Below are 20643 nucleotides of genomic sequence, written 5' to 3'. Positions count from 1 at the left end.
TATGTCTCTACTTATTTCGTTGTTGGAAGAATTCTACTAGAAATCTCATATCGACGGATGTCTCGTTCTCAACTGGGCCTCATAGCATACTCAATTAATCGAGATGACGAAATCCAATTGATCTACAATTGATTAGTCCGACGACAACCTCTGTATAAACTATAACTTCTGCGACTCTTCGTTATTTGTTATATGATATAGAAATGAAGTTGTTCGCTGGTACTGAAAGTGCTCTTTAGTCCTTAACTTAGTTGATATGAAAAAACGAAGTGTTAGAATACTGAATATATATATATATGTTTATCTGCTTGAGAAGTTGACCGTTCATGTTCATTTGAGATAATTTGTGCATTTTTATAATGTCGATTGAACTTCTTCGTGTCCTCAATTGTCTTCTTTGATGTTTGGGAACTATCTCATTTTTGTATCAATTTATTTTGACAGTCTTATTTGATCTTTTTGAGATTTCGTGTTGTTGTCTGGAAAATACTGATTTATTTTATTTTTAACTGTAGATGTATTGAATATTTGTTTTGTTTGAATCAACAATTATATTAACTTTGTATTAGTTCATCGGTTATGTTTTTTTCGATCTTGTGGCTTGGAATTGATTAACGTTGTCCATGACTAATTTCCAAATTATCAATTCTTTGTCTATGCCAAAAACTTGATACCATCATATCACACTCACATCATAAAAACTTTTATTGAAGCGTTGTTAATTTTTTTCCCCTTGATTACAAATCGATTTCAATTTTTTCATCCCAATTATAGCTATTATTCACTCTAATCATTCTAATGGTATCTGATTTGCACTATAACACAAGCTAATCAAATAAAATGTGATTTGTACTTTGTAATTTGAATCTGACTTTAAAAATTATTGAAACTGCTCAAAATTCAGAAATTAGATTGTTTAATTTAATATCAAAGTTATATTGAACTAGCATTTGAGTGACATTCCATGTGTACAATTATACTAATCAAACCTCGAATTATGGGTTGCAAAATTAATATATATAGACATTGTTTCATGCAAATTATGACACATACTTAATTTATTTAACAATGACTAAAATTTGTGTGAGACGGTCTCACGGATCGTATTTTACGAGACATATCTCTTATTTGGTCATCCATGAAAAAGTATTATTTTTTATAGTATTATTTTTTATGCTCAGAGTATTACTTTTTGTGGTGAATATCGGGAGGGTTGACATGTCTCACATATAAATATTCGTAAGACCGTCTCACAAGAAACATACTCTTTAACAATCAGTTCAAATTTTAATTAAAGTTATAAGTTATTACAAAAACTCACGTGAGACGATCTCACGTGTCAATTTTGTGATATATGACACCCATAAAAAATATTATTTTTTATTGTAAATATAAATACGGTTGTTATGTCTCACCGATAAAGATCAACGAAATCGTCTCACAAGAGAAATAATCATTTAATTATTTTTTCGTATATATCATACATACAATAGATCATTTATATATTATAAATCTTTTATCAAACGATTGCAAATATATTATGGAGTTAATTAACGATTGGTACGGAAAGTTGGGATCATGGGGACGACACGAGAAACGATAAAAGAATCTGTCGGGATTTGTGTTTTAACATAAACTTAAAAAAATGGTGTGCTAACATATTTCAATGTTGTCCCAAATGTTGTAATACATAGTTACAACACGCAACATAATAATATATCACACAAATAAATAAATTTTAAAAAATAACTCATAGATAATTATGCACAAGTATAAATATTTGCACGATCTCTCATGGCAAAATAATCACTATAAAAATAACACGAGTTACAAATATCAACACTAATGATTCTATAAAAATATATTTATTAACATGTTAAGGAATTAAATTGTATCTTAAAACAAATAATCAAATTTAAAAAGCGTTAGATAAAAAAAACGTATTCAAAAAACGCAAACAATATGTGAAAACTGGAGAAAAAAAAACACGATATTCAATCAATATTTTTACAAGTGTTGTTTTCAAATGCTTCCAAAAATCACAACAACACGTTATAGGAGTAACGACGATCGTCAAACTTGCGATGCTATGAGACTTAATCATCCTCTCTGATTATATTTCTCATCGTGCAGAAGTTTTTTTTACGGCCACTAAAATTCTCCTTTTTATATAAACTCATTTTCTCATAGAGTTTATCAAAAAAAAAAAATTCTATAAATATCAAAACAAGAGTTTTATTAGAAAGAAACTCTTTTAAATAATAATATCATATTACGAAAATCTTAGCATAATTATTTAAATCTAGAAAGTTAAAATTCTTAATTAATTTTTTACACAATCTTATTAATAAAAAAATATAATTTGTAAAAATAAATTATTAGTTGAAAAAAAATAATTATTTCTTCTTTCATAATCAAATCGATCTTGCGCCATTCAATTAATTAATCTTCAAATTGCATTTACTTGGATTTCAAGGATAAGGGCAGTTTAGTCAATTTATTTGGGCTTGACGAAAAGACAACCTGTCAATCTATTTTCACTGGAGGAGTAGCCGTACCGTATGACATGCTTGGATGTATTAAAAAACAATTATTATTTTTCCTCGAAAATAAAAATAATGTAAAATATTCAACAAAAGTAAAATGTCAACTTAACTTCTTGATTGAAAATAAAACAAGTGGGTAGTTTTAGGCCACAAAATCAAACCGAACACACACACACACACACACACACATATATATATATATAAGTGTATATGTATATTATCTATTGCTTTTATTAAGAATATGATTTTCAAATAAAACAAATATGGATAATAAAGATAAATTTGGTGTCACAGTCTTTTTTTTTTTGCTTGTTCATTTTATTATTTCAAATTGTAATATGATTTTTCATTAATTTATATAATTATGAAATTGTTTATATTTAAATATAAATCAAATTAATTATAAAAAAATGTACAAACACACAATACGTCACATCAATCGTTTTAAAATATTTGATTTACATTTGGATATTTTGAGAGTATTTAAAAATTAAAAGCAAGTATTTGAACAGGTTTAATATGACTAAATTGAATAAAATGTTTGACTAGATTTATAACAAAATATTTATTTTTCATATAGTCCAGGCATTTAGACATATAGAGATAATTTTCCGCGAATAATACATTTTTTTGTTGACTTTTAGGTGATTTTCTTCGAAGAATCAATTAAATAAATAATTTAATTTATTAATTTCATTTGATGTATTAGTTCTTTTAACTGAATAATTTATAGATTTTATACTAGAAATGATATAGTTATAACCATTTAATTTTAAGAAAATTACATTAAACTTGGGTTTTTATTGTAAAAAATTTGTTTTGGGAATGGATTTTTGATTTTTTCAAACAAATTAAGATTATATTTGTTTTCTTTTTAAAAGTGAATATTTTAGCTAATTTTCATTAAAAAAATCATTATTCAACCTAGTTTTTACTAAATAGCAAGTAATCGTGGAAAAAAGGAGTTTCAAGGATTCTTCCACTTTGCTTCTTGGACAAGTATCTCGCAAATCAATGCTTTGGATATTGTATTTTAATCTTTAAAAATTCAACATATTTTGACGAACGCATTTAGCATGCTACACCTCAAATATTTTTTGACGTGACGAAATTTTGATATTTAGATAATCAAAATACTACGTCAACTTTTAAAATAAAATCATATGATCTAATAATATCAAAATATTGAGAGAATTGTTATATATATAATTCTTCGATTTTTGTGTGAGAAATCCTTCAAGATCGTACACCGAAACCAACTCAATTTAGAACTCAATAAAAAAATAAAAATCCAATTCTCGTTCCGTCAAGAACTTTGTATGTAATCAGGGGCGGAGCGACACACACACACACACACACACACACATATATATATATCTGGGCTTTAGCTCGGGTGGTTCAGTTTTTTTAAAAAAAATTATATATAAATTTTATATAATTTTGGAATACTATGATATTAGTTAGGGTAGATCAATTTAAAATATTAAAAAATTCTAAGATTTAAAATTCTAAACCGCGCAGAGCCATATTTCTGACTCCGTCAGTGTATATAATCTTCTTGATATGGATCAGGAAGAGCAACGAGACATTCAAAGGCTAGCAAACTCCTTGATGAACAAACTAATTTTTAGGTGGGACATAGTTTAATAATTTAATTACACATTATTTCAGTTCTTTTTCGTCATTATATGTTTTATGATATTTTATTTGACTAATTAATTAAATATACAGAATAATTTTTACTAATAATAAGAAACTACATGGCATAAACCGTTGACAAAAGCAACAAAACAATGATAATCGTAGAGTATTGACTAGTCAGACCGTTAAATTTTCCACTTACATATATTTTTTAATGTGAATGAAATTTTTTTTAATATTCACAATCTGTATTATATATTATAAAAATGAGAATTTTAAAACATAAGATAAATAACATATGAATATTTAATCCATATGACGGAATCAATGATGCAACATCAATGTTTTATATGAAGGATATTTTATTTTTAAAAAACTTGTTTTTGTTGGATGACATGTTTGATTAGGGATATGAAAAATATCGAATTGTANAGAGCAACGAGACATTCAAAGGCTAGCAAACTCCTTGATGAACAAACTAATTTTTAGGTGGGACATAGTTTAATAATTTAATTACACATTATTTCAGTTCTTTTTCGTCATTATATGTTTTATGATATTTTATTTGACTAATTAATTAAATATACAGAATAATTTTTACTAATAATAAGAAACTACATGGCATAAACCGTTGACAAAAGCAACAAAACAATGATAATCGTAGAGTATTGACTAGTCAGACCGTTAAATTTTCCACTTACATATATTTTTTAATGTGAATGAAATTTTTTTTAATATTCACAATCTGTATTATATATTATAAAAATGAGAATTTTAAAACATAAGATAAATAACATATGAATATTTAATCCATATGACGGAATCAATGATGCAACATCAATGTTTTATATGAAGGATATTTTATTTTTAAAAAACTTGTTTTTGTTGGATGACATGTTTGATTAGGGATATGAAAAATATCGAATTGTACGGTATACCGAGATTATCGTATCGAAAAAATACCGAATTTACCGAATTTTCGGTATACCAAAGATTTCGGTACGGTACGGTAACAATTACCGAATTTTTCGGTACGATAACAGTATTCAATTTAAAAATTTCGGTATATACCGAAATACCGAAAAAATATAAAAAAATTTAAAATATATAATATTTTAAAACAATAAATTTATAAAAATTTTAAAATGTAAGGTTTTTTTCGATAAAAAAAACGGTATATACCGATATCGTACTGAAATTTCGGTATACCGTACAATTTTGGTATAATCGGTATGCTAATTATATGTACCGAAATTTTCGATACGGTATCGGTATGAATTTTCTTATATCGTAATTTTCGGTACGGTATACGATATATGATATTCGGTACTGTACGGTATACCACCCCTATGTTTGATCGGACGAAATTTAATAGAATGAAATGAACATTTTCAATTTTATTCTTGTTTTCATATTTGGTCCACACATAAATACAAGAGAATTCTCGTTACCATGGAATACATATTCTCAATTTAATAGGAAGATTAATTCCTTTTTTGATATTAAGGAAATTATTCCTTAATCGACAATAATATATATTTATACTACTAATTAAAGTTAAATTTTCTAAAGTAAGAGAATTTTGCTGTGCTGGTGAAAGTTTTTTTTTTTTTTTTTTTTAAATTCCACAATGTTAAAAAAGAAAAATACGTTACAAAAGTAATTAAACACTCCCTCACTTCTTATTCAAATTTTCGATCAAATTAAATCAAATCAAATACTATCTATTTTTTATTTTTCATTTATATAATATAGTCAAATGTTAAATTTTGAACATCAATATATGTTAACTTTCATAAAAATATAAAAAATCACATGATTTAATGATATTGAAATAAGGAAAAAAATTCCGTACCATATAACATAAACTAACTAGTAAAACAATCGGAACAAGAAAACACGTCAAGTTAAGTGTATAAGTAAAATATAAACGAGAAAAGGACGTGAAACGCGTGAGGGACATTTCAGTCGTTCGATCAGGGACAATTTCCAGGAAAATACTCCGGCAAAAGGGCAGTTTCGTCAATCCAAACGTCTCGTTATTTATTTATTTATTTTTTATTTTTGAGAAATTTCATACAGGTATATATAACTGGAAAACTGAGTGCCGATTCCAATTGCATCGATCAAACACATGAAACCGTTTCAACGTGCATTTGAGAATCAAGAAATTTTCAGCAAAAAGCTCACATTTTGGTGAAGAATGGAAGATTCATCAAATGGGCCGGCGAGTTTTCGGACACAGGCTAATGCTTTGCTCAGGAAGAATTTGACTTTTCAGGTGTGTGCCCATTTGAAGTGTTTCATTAATCACATTTTTGGTTCTACTTCTCGATAGTTATTGGATTAAATTTTATGTTTCTTGATTGGTTAATGGGTTAAGTTTTCAGAGGCTTTGCTAGAGATATGTTTAGCTAATCTCTCGGTTTATCGCTAGTTTACCTTGATTTGTAATTTATGGTGGAGGGTAGTTCTTGTTTATCTCGCTTGATACTGAGTCTATGTTAACTTAATTTTATGTTATTCTTTGCTTTAACTTTCTCCCTTGCTTTTTTAAAGTTGAAGAAATTGTCCTAAAACAAAGGGATGAAATCGAATCGTTTAAATTATCTACTGTATTAAAAGTTGATATTGACTACTGTTTTGTGGCATGCATTCATTTGTGACTTAGTTTTACGTGTGCTTGCCTGGTCGAAAATTTAGATTAATACTCTTGTGGTCAATATTTGGTTGCTTAATAAATGGTTTTGATCCATAAAAAAAAAGCTTTACTGCAGCTTTGTGCTTTACGTGTACTATTTGGAGATTCATTAAGCATATCTGATACTTCTGTAACATCATTAGTTGTTTCTTCTAAAATTTTATACAACCTTAATTCAGTTATTTGAATGTCAGGTTAAAAATAATTGGAACCTCATTCCCGAGGGAATTGATGATAGTTTCAAACTAAAGTTTCGATTGTGGATTGAAATAGTAAAATTTGTTTGTAGTCCTTGAACTGATCTACCTTTCTTCATTTTTTTTCGTTTATAATTTCAGAAACGAAACAGCAAGGCTAATCTTCAACTTGTTGCAATCCCATTGTTCCTTTGTTTATTGCTTGTCCTCATCCAAATTTTGGTGAACAACGAATTAAATAAGCCCTCAAACAAGTGTGGCTGCACTTGTGTTGATACTAATGGTGATGGCCAATGTACGAGGGTTTGTGGTATTGAATACTCGACCTTGGATCAAGTGGCCACCTGCCCCATTCCTCATCCACCAGAATGGCCTCCTCTATTACAGTTGCCGGCACAACAGTATCGTGCTGTGAAAACTAATTATATCCCGTATTCGGATTTGCCTGATGAATCATGCAGGAGAACAGGCTCCTGTCCTGTGATTATACTTATGACAGGGAGTAATCAGACACTTGGACGGAGTATGTCTCTGTTCGTCGTACTTTATATCTCTCAATGGATGTTAAAGACAGTGAAAATTAATGTCTCATGAAGCTAATTGCTTTAAAGCTAATTGCTTTAACTTTTGAATGATTTTTATTCAATTTAGTATTAAAGCTAGTACATGGAGGAAGTTATTTGCTCAGGTCCCTTCTCCACCATTAATGACAACGAATTTCACATGCTAGGCTTTGGTTGAATGATAGTTCTGGTACTTTCTTGCACTTTAGGAGGCATGCTAAAACCGACAAATATCGAGTGTTTCATATCTCTAACAAGTTAAACTTTTAAATGAGGTGGTCACTCTATATTGGTAGAGAAGTTACTCGTAGCATGGGTGGATGACCTTGATAAGACGTTTTATGCTTCTTCTGTGACTTGACAGGTGTGGCTGGCAATATGTTTGAACAGTCACTTAATATAAACGCCTCTGATATTCTTTACAGTATAGCCGGCGAAGCTTTGGTTAGTTGTATTTCCATCTCCTTTTTGTCATTTTCTCAGTTCTATTATCTTTTTCTTCATTCCTTATGATGATGGCATGTGCTTTGTAGGTTAAGCTGCTCGTTGTTACACAACACTTTGTTTCAATGTTAGCATTTTATTTTTTATGTTACAGGGTTCGGAATCAAAGACTCAATTTATCAATTATCTCGAGCCAGCTTTCTTTTCAGATCTTCCAGTATACTACGTGCAGCCTCAATGTGCTTCGAACTCTAGTTTTTCCTTCCCTCTCCAAATAGGTCCTGTAGAAATGCAAAAAGGTAGCATGCATGGACAAGTTATATTTCCATCAGCAAATAATCGGGCAACCACTTCATTTTTTTTATTATATTTATTTGTCTAAAATCTAGATGTAAGCTGCATTCAAGGCTCAAATTTGTGGCGTAATAGTACTTCAGAGATTAATGATGAGCTATACAAGGGATATCGTAAAGGGAATCCAGAAAGAAAGATCAACGAGATTGTAGCAGGTGCCGGACTAAGAATTTTACCCTTTATCTATACTTTACTCCATTGCCTGGATCATCAATTTATTTAATCATTTTTGTTTCACAGCCTATGATTTTTTGAATTCAAATGCAAATCAGTTCAATGTGAGCATATGGTACAACTCAACCTATAAGAACGACTCAGGCAATCAGCCTCTTGGATTGACGCGGGTGCCTCGCTCAGTCAACTTGGTATCTGAATCCAAATACGATGCTCTTTATTTACCTACTCCATGGTTCTAGAACTTTTTCTCACATGAAATGGTTTGAACTTCAATATTTTATGGGAATTGAAAATTCCATGACTACACAAAATGAATATGTTTATTCTAATATTTTGAGTTCTTACTATAACGTTGTTCACTATATTTGTCAGGTATGCCATTTTCTCTTCCTTTCAAAAATTTAGCCATATGGAAGAAGCGACAGCATTTTAAAACTTGTGAAGCTTTCCTTCTTGGTTCATTATAATGATTTGCATGATATTTGTTTATGTTTTTAAGTACTAATAATTATTTTTTAATCAACATGTTAGTTTATAATATGCATGAAAGATGACATAAAATATTCTAATATTCAGTGCACGCTCGTGCAGGTATCAAATGCGTATCTCCAACATCTGCTTGGACCTGCAACAAGAATGCTTTTTGAGTTTGTGAAAGAAATGCCAAAGCCTGAAACCGAACTTAGGCTGGATTTCTCCTCTCTCCTCGGTCCATTATTCTTTTCATTTGTTATTACACAGCTGTTCCCTGTAAGTTTGTCTAATATTTCCCCTTGCAACGAGATAGATACACCTTTTAATCGGGGCATGAAAGAGTTTTTCATATGTAGTACCCTAATTTAAAATTAACAGAAGGAAGGAAAATGGCCATAAATCCACATTTCCAAATCAATTGCATCTAACAAAGTATCTAGAGTTGCTATTTTTATTCTGGTATTTTTCTTTGGTATTTTTCTTTTGCACTTGACTCAAGAAAAATTTGCCACAGTTTTCAAAATTTTGCTTAGTTTGCTGTTGTAAATCGAAAAAAAAGGCACCTTAGTACTTAGAGGAAGAAGAATGTCATTGCTCGAAATTACAATTATCAACGTTGATGCTACAGCTTTATTCATCATGCTATCTGTAAGTACTTAAATTGACTAACAATTTGAGAGATGTTTAAAAGTTCAAATTTATTTTTCTTGCTGAGCAGGTTGTACTGATAGCTTTGGTTTATGAGAAACAATACAAGCTAAGAATCATGATGAAAATGCATGGGCTTGGAGATGGGCCTTATTGGTTGATATCTTATGCTTATTTTCTTGTAATATCATCAATCTACATGATATGCTTAGTCATTTTTGGTTCGGCTATAGGTAATAACACAACTACATAATTTCTAAATTGCTCCACATTTTTGCATAAAATTTCATGCCAAATCCGGTACAAGTTAACCTGAACACTGAAATTTTCAGGGTTGAAGTTCTTCACCTTAAACGATTACAGCATCCAGTTTGTATTCTATTTCATTTATGTGAACTTGCAAATCTCCCTGGCATTTCTCTTGGCCGATTTGTTCTCCAATGTGAAGACTGCTACAGGTGTGAATTATAACAGCTGCAACTTTTTTGGCGATCATGTCAAATATATTATCTGAAGTTATAGGAATTATTTCTGTCTTATACTTAATAATTCTTGCAGTGGTGGGGTATATGTTAGTTTTTGGAAGTGGGCTATTGGGTGGCTTTCTTTTCCAGTTTTTTCTACAAGACACGTCATTTCCAAGTAAGTGAAATTTTATAATGCAAGAGTATTACCTAGTTCAATATATTTTCTTTTGTTTTGGAACTAGAGTTTTGTGAATAGTATTAGCAATACTGTGAGCTTGTTTCAGATGTGAGCTAGAACCAACAAAAACTATTTCCTTTCAGTTGATTCAGTTAGCACGTTATTTCGATTTTTAAGTACTCATATTTAATTGATTGGAGTTTCCAATTTTTTAAATCATAACTTTTCACAAACCAATTCATATGTTGTATCTAATCATTTGGAATTTAGCTTTAATGCTAAATTAGACATCCAAATTGAATGCCTGTGGACACATTTTTTGAAAGTTTGATTTTTTCAGCATCTTTAGGCTGAGTCTAATATTATTGTTTCCAAATTCCAATGCTGTTTTTACGATCACAAGATAAACCTTGAAATAATGCAGAAGCTGGGATTATTGCATTGGAACTGTATCCAGGATTTGCCCTTTACCGAGGGTTGTATGAGTTTTCACAATATTCCTTCCTCGGAAATTATATGGGAACTGATGGAATGAAATGGAAAGATTTAAACGATAAAAACAATGGAATGCAAGACGCCATGATTATCATCTTAGTGGAATGGTTGGTTGTTCTAGGCGTTGCTTATTATGCAGATCAAGTTGTATCATCTGGAAGAAGTCCTCTATTTTTCTTGCGTAACCATCAAAAGAAGCTATCATCTTCCTTCCGTAAACCTAGTCTCCGAAGGCAGGGGTCTAAAGTTTTTGTTCAGATGGAGAAGCCAGATGTTGTTCAAGAGGTAGGTTGATTTCTAAATTAGATCAAAATTGCGATTGAACTAGCAATTGATGATTTAGATCAATCTTGGTCTCTTCCATATAGATGTGCTGCCCTTTTCAGTTTGGATATTTTTTAACATTACATATCACATCTCTTGTTTTATTAATTCAGATGTATGGAAAATGTAAATGTTTGAAATGTCTCTTGCACGCATATTGTTAAATACTGTAAAAAGATACGTTAGAATTATTACATAAGAATTGGCTGGCCTTTTCCATATGGAAGCTTATTCATGTCCATGAAGATAAGAGTGGTACAGTTAAGGACAGATATAGCGTGATCTGCCCAACACCAAAACTTTACATTACTGACATATTAATCCCATGTAATTTATATTTTATTAACATTTTTTCACTCATTTTATTTTATCGTTGCTTTGTGCAATTTGTTTAGAGAGAGAAAGTGGAACAGCTGCTACTCGAATCAAGTGATAGTCATGCCATAATTTGCAACGACCTCAAAAAGGTATATCCGGGAAGGGATGGAAACCCTGAGAAATTTGCTGTGAGAGGGCTTTCCCTTGCTTTGCCCCAAGGGGAATGCTTTGGCATGCTCGGTCCGAATGGTGCAGGCAAAACTTCATTCATTAATATGGTAAGTTTAGATTGTTATTTATTATTATTTATTGAAACCATGAAACATTAATTCCATTCTATTGTTGGATGATAGAAATACATGAGAAGATGCAGATATAGGAGATCTCTTTCTTACTGATATGATTCTTTTGGACAGATGATTGGGCTCATAAAGCCAAGTTCTGGTACTGCCTATGTTCAGGGCTTAGATATCAGGGAAAATATGGATAAAATATATACCAGCATGGGTGTATGTCCACAACATGAGTAAGATACAATACACGATGATCAAATTTTAAATTATTACATTTTTTCATTTACTTCGTGAATTCGTCAATCCTCTCATTTTTACATGCGTATTCGTTTGTAACTATTTGCAGCTTACTCTGGGGAACGCTAACAGGAAGGGAGCATCTACTGTTCTATGGAAGGCTTAAAAATCTCAAAGGTTCCGCACTGACTCAAGTAGGTTTACGTCATTTTCCTGGATGCATTTGATTGTCAAATATAATTACTTAAGTTAGAAATCAGAAAATATATTCTGAAATTTTATAAATCAAATAACATGTACTAGAATCGTGTCAAATGGAGTGAAAATTTAGTTTTTCTAGATATAACGCGTTGAAAATCGTCTTTATTAGTCCCCCTGTTCATCCTTGATTGTGCATAATGTGATGAATTTATGACATGGCATATTGTTAATCTGATGCAGGCTGTGGAAGAATCTTTGAAGAGTGTCAACTTATTTCATGGCGGGGTGGCAGACAAACAAGCTGGGAAATATAGTGGTGGTATGAAGAGGAGGCTTAGTGTTGCCATTTCACTTATCGGAGATCCCAAAGTACGTCTAAAATACTAGATCCTTATTATAGCTTCTGTTCATTTGATAGGCTACTAGATTTTAAGAACCTTTTTTACTCTTTGGTATCTTATTTTCATGAAATGGTTCTTAAAAGGTCGTGTATATGGATGAACCAAGTACTGGACTTGATCCTGCTTCCCGAAACATGCTGTGGAATGTTGTGATGCGTGCAAAACAAAACAGAGCGATAATTCTGACCAGTAAGTGCATGCATGCTCATTTTTAGACATGGATTCTGTACAGGGGAGATTCGTCAGCATTTAAATTTAAATTATGTGGACTCTCAGAAATGCTTTTACAAATATTTTCAGCTCATTCAATGGAAGAGGCAGAGAATTTATGTGATCGCCTTGGTATTTTTGTGGATGGCGACTTGCAGTGTGTTGGAAACCCTAAAGAGGTAATATGATTTGTTTCTTTTTTATCCTGCATCCTCTGAGCTGCATTAGCTATTGTTCAACGATGTTGTCCTATGTAAATTAGTTATATGTAAATCCACACACTGAGTCATTGAATTGAAGTCTCAGGTGTATGCCTTGGTGTTGTTTAAAACAACATGTACATCGTATAGTGTATCATGATGTACCAGATTTCCTGCAAGAGGAGCAGTTAAGAATGCTATGCAGCCTAACTTTTTTCACTTACTCTATCTTCAAATGACAGCTCAAGGCCAGATACGGAGGATCATATGTACTTACAATGACAACATCCTCGAATCATGACGAAGAAGTGGGAAATTTGGTACGAGAACTTTCTCCAAATGCTAGCAGGGTATACCATATTTCCGGAACACAAAAGTTTGAGTTGCCAAAAGACGAGATCAGAATAGCCGATGTTTTTGAAGCAGTTGAGGATGCTAAGAGCAGATTTCCAGTTTATGCATGGGGTCTAGCGGATACGACGTTAGAAGATGTTTTTATTAAGGTTGCAAGAGGGGCTCAAGCATTCGATGTTCTCTCGTAACAATGTCCTGTGAGTTGATTGTACAATATGGTCACATTTCTGTATACCTTAGTCGACTTTACTACTGAAAGGATTCGATAGAAAATTACCATGATTTTTATTTGGAATTACAAATTTTACAATAATCGATAGTTTATACAAATTAAAATTAATCAATTGATTATGATACGTTACTCCAATCAAGAATTATCGTATAGATGAAATTAAAGAAACAAACTCTTGTGACTGAATTTATATTACAAAAGGCAAGTATAAAAAAGCAAGATGTGGGGAAACTTTGGCCTTCTTCTTTTTTTCTTTAATCGCACTTGATTTATTTTCGATTTGTCATTTGTACTTGACGTTGAAACTTTTCATAATTTATCTTTATTAACCTTAATATATGTTGTTAATTCACAATTCTTTTAACTAATTTATATTATTTTAAGTTAATTTTGTACACATGTAATAGATTAATATTCTAAGTAAAGAAATGAGATGTATTCATTTAATCGAACCGAGTTTCACATATATCATTATTTCTGTTACTTAGCTACAACTCTATAATTCTATTCTTCTCCGATATGCGATCATGTATATCGACAAGTGCCGAATGCTGCAACGTCAAAACCATAAATACGGTCAGATCATAATCCTAAAACGATATACAGTAGTACCAACACGAGACAAGAGGATTAAAGAGATCTTACAAGGGTCAGTAATAGCTGTGTAGCCAATTTCAAGATTGCAATAAACTGTAGCCCTGTATATCAAATTAAGGGCGTAAGATGCATGATTCTGCAATGTGTTTGGCTCGAAACATCGACCGCCCGGCCTGATATCTCCACAATCAACTTGGGTGCATGCATAGTCTAAAAAGCTTTGCAACTTATCTGCACGAACGGATCCTCTTACCACACACCATATCGTTTTCTTCAATACATTAGAAAACTATTAATTGTTTCGTAAGACAAACGATATATGATATATGGATAACATAATGATTTATAACTACAATCATTTATGTAATCAATCAATACATTATCTTTCATATCAATCGGTGCATGCCTTCTCCGATTATGTTATGATGATGAAGTATTTGAATGAACGTCTAATTTGAGACATTAGACAAGAACTTGTTATATGTATATATTCACTTATCATGTACAAACCTGATGAATTCCTTGACCTGCAGAGTTCTGTGTGGTAGAAGAGCACATAACAAGGCCAAAAAAGAAACTAGCAAGGAACAAACGAAAATGGGCCTTCACCATTGATGTTTGCTTCTGATTTGCAATTGATTCAACCTCTGATTTTATAGAGTGGCTCCATTTGATCCACGTAAATTTTCGTAATCTTGCATTTAATGGATTATATTATATATGGCTCATTTAGTGCTTTTCGGGATTTGATTATCCTGACTTTAAGTTTTACAATATCCTGACTTTATGGATTATATATGGCTCATACCCAAGGCAATGTGAGGAGCTCCGATATGCTTCCTTCTTACCAAGGCGTGTCCTCTTTGTGTTTTTGGCCTAAATAAAATGGCTGAAGTGATTATGTTCTTCATTCAAGTAAATCAAGCTAGGAACCAGTATTTATAAGAGTAAAGAATGAACATAAAAAGATCTTGATTAAAGTTTTTCTTGGCTAATAATTTATTGTTTGTATTGATTGTCTGTGCAATTCTTCTTGTATTACTCATTTTTGTGAGTGCTTGTAATATGATGGCCTTTGACATCCGATTAACATTTAAAGTTTCGAGTTCCAAATCATCTTACAATATGTCAAGTTAGCTTATTTGTTCTTGTCCTAAAAGTTGGTTTTGTTTTTTACTTTTATCTAGTTGGAAGACGTTAGTATTATCTGATGTCATGTTAATAATATTGATACTGAGTTATTATTTCAATGAAATAAGACTAAAACCAAATGTGTTTTGAATATTAATATCAGCCAAATGTGCTTCGAAGTTCAAAGATTCTTCAACTCTGAAACAAACAGGTTTATTTGTTACTCCGAAAACCAAAAATGCATTTATAAAAGAGGGGGAAATTATAATCAAACTTTTAAGCGTAATTTTTTTTTTTTAACATTTTCAAACATAAATTTTAAGATATATAAATATCGACCCTCAATTATTCATCAACTCTTGTCCGAAATTTGTGGAAGTGGTCGCTTGGTTGGTGAATGAAGCCAATTATCCCCACTTATTTGAATCTCGTTGTATTATGTTACTATAATCTTAGTTATGACTGATATTTGACAGTTGATTACTTTTTAATCTATACTACAGTATAAAGGTTCGATTTTTTTTTTAATACTATTCATTTGATTTCATTCAGTAAGAACATAGAATTGTGCATGATGGGATTTGAGCTTGCAAAATCCCTCTCCAAAGTTTCAACAAATACAATGATTTTGATTAAGAATAGAGTAAACTACTTCAACAGAATGTCCAAGTTGATGGAGTAAGTAAACCGTTTGGTCAATGATTATGAGTTCGATTTCTTCGGACATCTTATCGAGTGAGTTTGTTGAACACGACTTGTCCAATATGGTTTTACTTTACTAACGTATTTGCAGACTATTACATTATTCAAGAATTCATCCAATACTTACCAAAAACACAAAAAATAAAACGGTATACATGGTTTTTCAAATAATACCATATCGAAAAATGAATAACGATTTCGTACAGAAATTTCGTTATGCTAATATTCGGTACGATATAAATTCTATATCGTTCTTATAAAAAAAATCGGTATAACGGAATTTTGGTATGATATCGGTATAATACCGTTTATACTGAAACTAGAAAAAAATTTGTGTTATTTACATCGAAATACTGAAATTTTTTGAATGTCATACAAATATTGAAATTGACATTATGTTATAATTTTTAAAAAATGTAAAAGAAATTTGGTATTTCGCGAATTTTTTTGAATGTTATCGAAAAGTTCGGTACAATATCATATCGTATCGAAAATTACGATATACCATTAAATTCAATATACACAATATTTTGCGATATAATAAATGTGATATACCATAATTTTCTGTATTTTTTTCGAACCTACTTTTACCTTACTTAAGTTAAATTGCTAGCGGAAACCAAGTTGTTGGAAATCGGGATTTCATTTTTTTAGAAATTGGAATAGTTTTTTTTCCCCTGTCGGGCAAAGTGCTGAAATAAATTCATTAATTTTGACGATAACATATTAACGTATTGGAACAACAAGTTACCTCAAAAACAACATTTGATTCGTATTTGCATCAATCATGTCAACATTATTGCAATTAAATGATCTTTTAAAATCACATGGAAAAATATTCATTAAATCCAAAAACCTTTACTAGTACAAGAATTGACGGTAGTTGTTGTCCCATAATTTCAAGTTCATACAAATGAAACTTTTAATTTTAATATTAAATTTTCTATCTTAATTTTACTCCTAACATAATCTATTTCCATTATTATTTTGTAAATTTCAGTCACGGTCCGGGAAGTTGAAAGGATCAATTTCGAATACTTTGAGACAACGAATTTTAGTTTGTATAAAAAATCAATTCTTATAATTATTAAGCCTTAAAATTTTTTTTTCCACAATCAATTGCAAAAAAAAAAAAAAGAAGCACTTATTTTACCCCACCTCTCAATTCCAGAATGGAAAAGACAAATGAACAAAATTGAATCATCAAATCATTCATTATGCTAAATAAAAATAAAAATAAAAATAAAAATCACTCATTGCTTTACAAGCGATTCGATTGATTTTACTCTTTTACGGGTCGGCATGTTGACAATTAGTCATGCCACAAATAAATCATCCTCTTTGCCATGCTCTTTGGTTAGCATTTAAACATTCTTCACACACACTATATATTACATGGGATTCTAAAACCAATTTTTATTTTTTAGTTGATGGAGCGATTTGTTGCGATAGGTTTTCGAATCAAAAATATTATTTTAAACTCGAGATTTTAATATCAAATATGTTATCAATCATCAGCTGCTAACATATCCTACAAGTGAATGATAAAAAAGCATGTTGAAATTATTTTTTTGGAAGCAAAAGGATAACATCATATAATTATAGTAGACAAACCGAAACCTTAACATTTAACCAGTTCAGAATAATCTGGTAAGGAAGATGCCAATTCCAAACTCCTCAATTCTACTAAATAAACTAGCTCAATAATTGAACAAACATGGTATAACATACACACTGGTGAGAGCTTAAAAGATTTAAAAATATCGGATTTTAGACATTTAATTTGTTCGAAAAGTTCCATGATAAAAAAAATTAAACAGGAATGGACCCATCAAGATCAGGCCCAAACTCCCGGTCCATCCCTAACACAAGTAGAGGGCCCATGACATGCAAATGTATTCTATTATAAATATACGGTTCATTCTTTCATTATATTATTTTTCAGCACCACCTTTAGCTATGCTCTCACCACTTACAACCTCAGTCTCTGACTTGAGCGTCGGAGGGGTTACGCCGAGACACCCTCCTGGCCCCCATCTAACGGTCTTATTCGTGATTTCAGGCTCAGGACAATTTCGACACCTGCGTCTGGATTAGTGACACTTGCTGGAATCGGACCCTAAATTTCCCGTGAGTATAAGTAGGTAAAAAGGGTTATTTCTCATACAAATGATAACAAGGAATTTGCACACTATAAAATAATATGAAGAACATAAATGTTATTATTCTAACCACAATCATTCATTTGAAAATTTAATTAATTAATAGTTGAAGAGAAACTCTAAAAAAAACTAATATAAGTTGGGCTTATTCTTTCTGATGGCTACTTCGGAAAAAAGAGCAAAAAATTGTGGTCCAATTGTACAGCTTGATGAGATAAATATATGGCCCATAATTTGTCCCTACTGTATTTAATTCGGATCCGAGTACCGTTGGCTCTTTTTCAATCGATCCAAATTCAATCAACTCTGTTTTTTTTTTTTTAAAAAAAAAAAAAGAAAAACGTTTTGTTATACTTTCCTTAAAAAAATCATTTAAAACATCGATTTTAATAGTCTTTTTGATAGATTAATTATTAACTATACTTTTGATAAAAATGAAAATAAACCATAGATCTGTAGTAATTTTAAAGGTGTCGGAAAAACACTTAAAATGTTTGGCTATTAATTTTCTATTTGTGGCGTTTTGTAACAAACCTTTTACAAGTGATTTCCTATTTAAGAGTCTCATTTGTCAGTCTCAAAAGAACCAGATCAAAGGAAGAACATGCGGGTTCAAGTCTTTTTTTATACAGTATATTATTAATAATAATAATAATCTTGAGTTTTACATAATCACACAAGCTGGAATGCCAAACAGAAGATTTACAGCAGATGAGACTAATGATCTCATCTTGAAATTACAAGCATTGTTGCCTGATTCAAGCTCAAGATGCAAAACAACAAGGGTAAGTACTGTTCTTTCTTTTCATTTGCTCCAAGTTTCTTGATAAATTTATTAATACATACATATATATATGTATGTATGTATGTATGTATGTATGTATGTATATGTATCATAGGTGCCAGCCTCAAAAGTTCTGAAGAAAACATGCAATTACATCAAGAAACTGGAGAAAGAGGTGGACTGTTTGAGTGAAAAACTTTCTAAGCTTATGGCTTCTGAAGACATCACAAGCATTGATGCGATTACTATAAGAACCCTACTCCAGCAATAAAGGGTTGAAAATGAATAAAACAAAGACTAAAAGAAATGGATTTTTGAGGATAATGCAAATGTTTCATAATATGATCAGAGGTGGACCTGTGATTCTATAGTTTATGAGATTGATTATTTTTAAAATTTGCTATTTTATATATATTCTAGTATTATTAATTGGCTGATGTCAGTTTCATCAGTTATACGATACCATGCTGCATGTTGTATATTTGATATATATCTCGACAAAATTATATATGATCAGGCATATTGAATCTGGAATATATATATAGTCGGTAGGAGTTGCTAATTTGATCCGATATACAATTTGTAGTATATTTACAGATATATTATTATAAGTAAATTTTAAAGTTGACAAATGATAATCTGTACAAGGTTGAAAAAGCCCGACAGGTCGGCAGTTTGATTTGACTGTCGTATATTTCTCCTTCGTTAGTTAGAATTTGTGAACGAAAATGTCAACTTAAACTACGACACTGCGCTAAGGATCTTTTGTCCAGATGAACAGAGTGAAGTCCCAAATCTTGTATTTAGTTATTTACATTATAATATCAATTAGATTATATGTAATCGATTTTTTTTTTAAATCTACCCCTATTCATGAAATAAAACCACTCTCGACAACGGATATATTATTCAAAAAACAATATACATTGTTATCTACGAATTAGTTCAGAAACTAAGTTATAGTGAAAAAGATGTATTATACATATATATAATATAACATAGCAATTTTCGAGTCGAAATCGATCTTAAATTTGTAGACAGGTAATCGAGCCGGTTCGTTAACATCCATCGATAATCATATTGCTAAATGAGTGGTTCCGGGCCAGCTCAACTTTCAGTTCACGGGACTAGGTACTTATGGGCTTCTTACCGCTTACCAGCCCACGACCCTAAGAATTACAAATTATTAAGGCATATGAATCATTCAGGAAAAAAGACTCTTTTTTTTAAAAAAAATAAAACTTCTAAACAATAAAAATAAGTTTGTTGAAAAATTATTTAAAAATGTGTTAAATATTTGTGTTGAAAATGTGAATGTTGAAAATTAGGTAAAATTAGGTGTTGAATATTGAAAATTAGTGTGTGATGATGTAGGTAATGATGTATTTTATTTTTGGATTATTTGTAAAAATTTTCTATAAATAGATCTCTCATTTGTGAAGAAAATCACAATTGAGTTGAGAGAAAAATATTATAAAGTGTGTAGTGTGATAATTTTGAGAGTTTGAGATTTTTACTTTTTACCGTAAATTTTTACTTTTTCACAACACGTTATCAGCACGAAGCTCTAAAAGTCCTCCATATTTTTCCAAGCTCCGAACAGAAGAAAAAG

The 20643-nt window shown here is 30.8% G+C and overlaps 1 protein-coding gene and 1 long non-coding RNA gene across 2 annotated transcripts; one reads left to right on the top strand and one right to left on the bottom strand.

The window, feature by feature from the left end:
• The first annotated feature begins 6262 nt into the window (after positions 1–6262).
• On the top strand, positions 6263–13763 carry LOC140967202 (ABC transporter A family member 7-like). Its single transcript, XM_073427602.1, has 18 exons — positions 6263–6468; positions 7227–7608; positions 8013–8092; positions 8247–8391; positions 8482–8601; positions 8687–8811; positions 9215–9373; positions 9816–9978; positions 10078–10203; positions 10304–10387; positions 10815–11170; positions 11605–11805; positions 11944–12053; positions 12167–12251; positions 12499–12627; positions 12743–12848; positions 12960–13048; positions 13312–13763. Exons 1-18 carry the CDS (start codon positions 6391–6393, stop codon positions 13609–13611), a joined length of 2838 nt encoding a protein of 945 aa, XP_073283703.1. The 5' UTR covers positions 6263–6390; the 3' UTR covers positions 13612–13763.
• A 330-nt stretch (positions 13764–14093) lies between these two features.
• LOC140967201 (uncharacterized) lies at positions 14094–14891 on the bottom strand. The gene is made up of 3 exons (XR_012173546.1): positions 14763–14891; positions 14301–14523; positions 14094–14206 (listed from the first exon to the last, which is right to left on the bottom strand). It is a non-coding gene; the product is annotated as an uncharacterized lncRNA (long non-coding RNA).
• Between the last annotated feature and the right edge of the window lie 5752 nt (positions 14892–20643).

Source organism: Primulina huaijiensis, unplaced genomic scaffold, assembly GCF_012295235.1.
Source record: "Primulina huaijiensis isolate GDHJ02 unplaced genomic scaffold, ASM1229523v2 scaffold24481, whole genome shotgun sequence".
Taxonomy (NCBI): domain Eukaryota; kingdom Viridiplantae; phylum Streptophyta; class Magnoliopsida; order Lamiales; family Gesneriaceae; genus Primulina; species Primulina huaijiensis.
This window is presented reverse-complemented; position numbering and strand designations above follow the sequence as displayed.

Coding starts and splice junctions, on each gene's coding strand:
- LOC140967202 (XM_073427602.1), top strand. CDS start 6,391: ATGGAAGATTCATCAAATGGGCCGGCGAGTTTTCGGACACAGGCTAAT. Junction 8,093..8,246: donor GTATAGCCGGCGAAGCTTTG/GTTAGTTGTATT, acceptor TTTATGTTACAG/GGTTCGGAATCAAAGACTCA. Junction 9,979..10,077: donor CATTTTTGGTTCGGCTATAG/GTAATAACACAA, acceptor TGAAATTTTCAG/GGTTGAAGTTCTTCACCTTA.